This window comes from Limulus polyphemus, unplaced genomic scaffold, assembly GCF_000517525.1.
Source record: "Limulus polyphemus unplaced genomic scaffold, Limulus_polyphemus-2.1.2 Scaffold4354, whole genome shotgun sequence".
Lineage (NCBI taxonomy): Eukaryota > Metazoa > Arthropoda > Merostomata > Xiphosura > Limulidae > Limulus > Limulus polyphemus.
In genome coordinates this window covers 56555-58788 of record NW_013669964.1, presented here as the reverse complement: position 1 = coordinate 58788, position 2234 = coordinate 56555, and the positions used below count along the sequence as shown (strand labels likewise).

The 2234-nt window shown below is 30.3% G+C and overlaps 1 protein-coding gene across 1 annotated transcript in view; it reads left to right on the top strand.

Moving 5' to 3' along the window:
• LOC106471015 (DNA mismatch repair protein Msh6-like) overlaps positions 1-2234 on the top strand; it is a 51256-nt gene that overhangs the window by 30701 nt on the left and 18321 nt on the right. Inside the window, 2 exon segments of the mRNA XM_022399643.1 lie at positions 425-525; positions 1557-1783. Of these exon segments, the coding sequence (XP_022255351.1) occupies positions 425-525; positions 1557-1783 (328 nt within the window).

Below are 2234 nucleotides of genomic sequence, written 5' to 3'. Positions count from 1 at the left end.
AGTTTAACGTTGAATATTATTTATGATTTTAACTTTATACACAAGTGCCAAAATACTATAATCCTATGATAACTTCAATTACAGTGTATTCATATAATGGGTACTTGAACCCCACTGGACCACACAATAAATGTAAGGTTTAAATGTTATCCTCTATAACTAAATCAGAAATGGAGTATAGGATAATGTACGGTGTTCATGTGAATGAAAGCTTTTGTTGTACACAAATATTCAACTTAGTAATATAAGATAGGTTTTACATTTTTAACTCTGATATCTGTGTAGTATGGTTCCTTTTTTTTTTTCCTAAGTAGAAAAGATTGTTTAATTTGGTTGAAGACAATTTCAATATACAGGAAGGTTTTTCTAACACTTAAGTGGTAAGTGTACATTAATCTATTAATATTTACCTGAATATCACTAGGTGTTGATGAGGACTACGATTCTGCAGTTACATCCATTAACGAAACTAAGAAACTACTAGACGAGTATTTAGAAAAACAAAAAAGACATTTCTCGTGCAAAGTAAGTATTTATGGGTTGTAATATGAAAGGCACTGTAATTTTATGGTTTTTATAAATAATTAGATAATTTCTTAAATCATACAAACAGTATTTGAACTTGTTTGTAAATATGCATTATTAGTAGTTAATCTGGTTGGTTTTAGTATAGTAAAGATACATGTTAGCGTAGGGCAGTATGATAAAAAATTAGTTTTAGTTAAAGTTTATCTCAGGATTAATGAACGACATGATTGCCTTCATCAAAATCATGATCGTAAATTAACATAGGAGTTGCAGCATGCCAAGTACTTCCCGATACAAATAGATATTTAATTTCTAGTGTAATTGTTTGTCTGTTAAAATGGCCCAATCTTAGTGGCTCAGCGATACATCTAAGGGCTTATAATTCTAAAAAATCAAATTTTGATACCTGTGATTGGCACAGCACAGTTAGACCATTTGTAGTTAACAACAAATCTCTCATATTTTATTCAAATATAATATTGTTTTAGATTGAGTGATTGAAAACCAAACCTCAAGACCACTTTTGTATGCATTTATGTAATTACAATGTGATTTATAATTGTCCTTTATTTTATTTTTTCACGTTTTTTTTCGAAGTAATGTGCAAACAAATATTATAGTAGATTCACTTCGCTAGTCAAGAGTCCCTCTTTGAATTTATATGGAAGTATTTAAAAGAAAAACGAAAAATGTCAACAAATATAAAGTATCTGTATATGTAATAGTTACTTCCTTCGAAACACTTTAAGCATGATAGTATAAAGGATTCCATCTAAACACGAACTGTGAAAGATCTAGCTATACTGTGTGTAAAATATATTTGTCATTTTTAAAAGTATACAGATTTTTTATGCTGACAAAACATTTACAAACTTAGTAATCTTCCCGTACATGACACATTTTTCTGACAGTTTAATCAAATTTTGGTTCAATTATTTTTATACAAGTACAAATTGGAAACTATGAAATTACTACCTTAAGTTTGATTTAAAAATCAGGTTAAAGGCTTATTAAATTTTCTTCATTAGGTCACTTATTTTGGAAGTGGAAAAACGAGATATCAGTTGGAAGTTCCAGATAGTGCGGTGAAACACGCTACTGATGATCACGAACTTCAGAGTCAGAAGAAAGGTTACAAGCGATACTGGACTCCGGAAATTAAAATCTTTTTGGCCAAAATGATAAATGCAGAAGAGCGCCGAGATGCTGCTCTACAGGACATTATGCGTAGAATTTTTGCCACTTTTGATACCCAGTAAGATGTCATTGAAATTTGTATTCTTTTCCAGATTGATGCTAAAGAATATTTGAATATTTGTTGTACAATATTGTAGTGTTAATTTTGATGCAAAATCTTTGTATTTTATACACATTTACTTTGTTAGTAGTAAAGCTTTAAAGCATTTTGCCAAAAGTTACATTTAACTAGAATACTAGGATTTGTATGTTGTATTCTCTCTTTTAAAGTTACTTTCATTAACAAAATTAATTTAGCTGATTTAAGTATAATTCTATTATATAAAGATTATTTTGCATTTTTAGCTTAGTATATGATCTAGACCAGTGGTCGGCAACCTATGACTTGCGGGTCACTAAGTGACCCACAGCAATAATTTGGCTGACCCGCCAAAAGTTGGCTTCACCATTGCAACCCATGAGGGCACAATCATTGTTCAGTTCAAGTTTCTCGGCTATGTGAGAAGAAC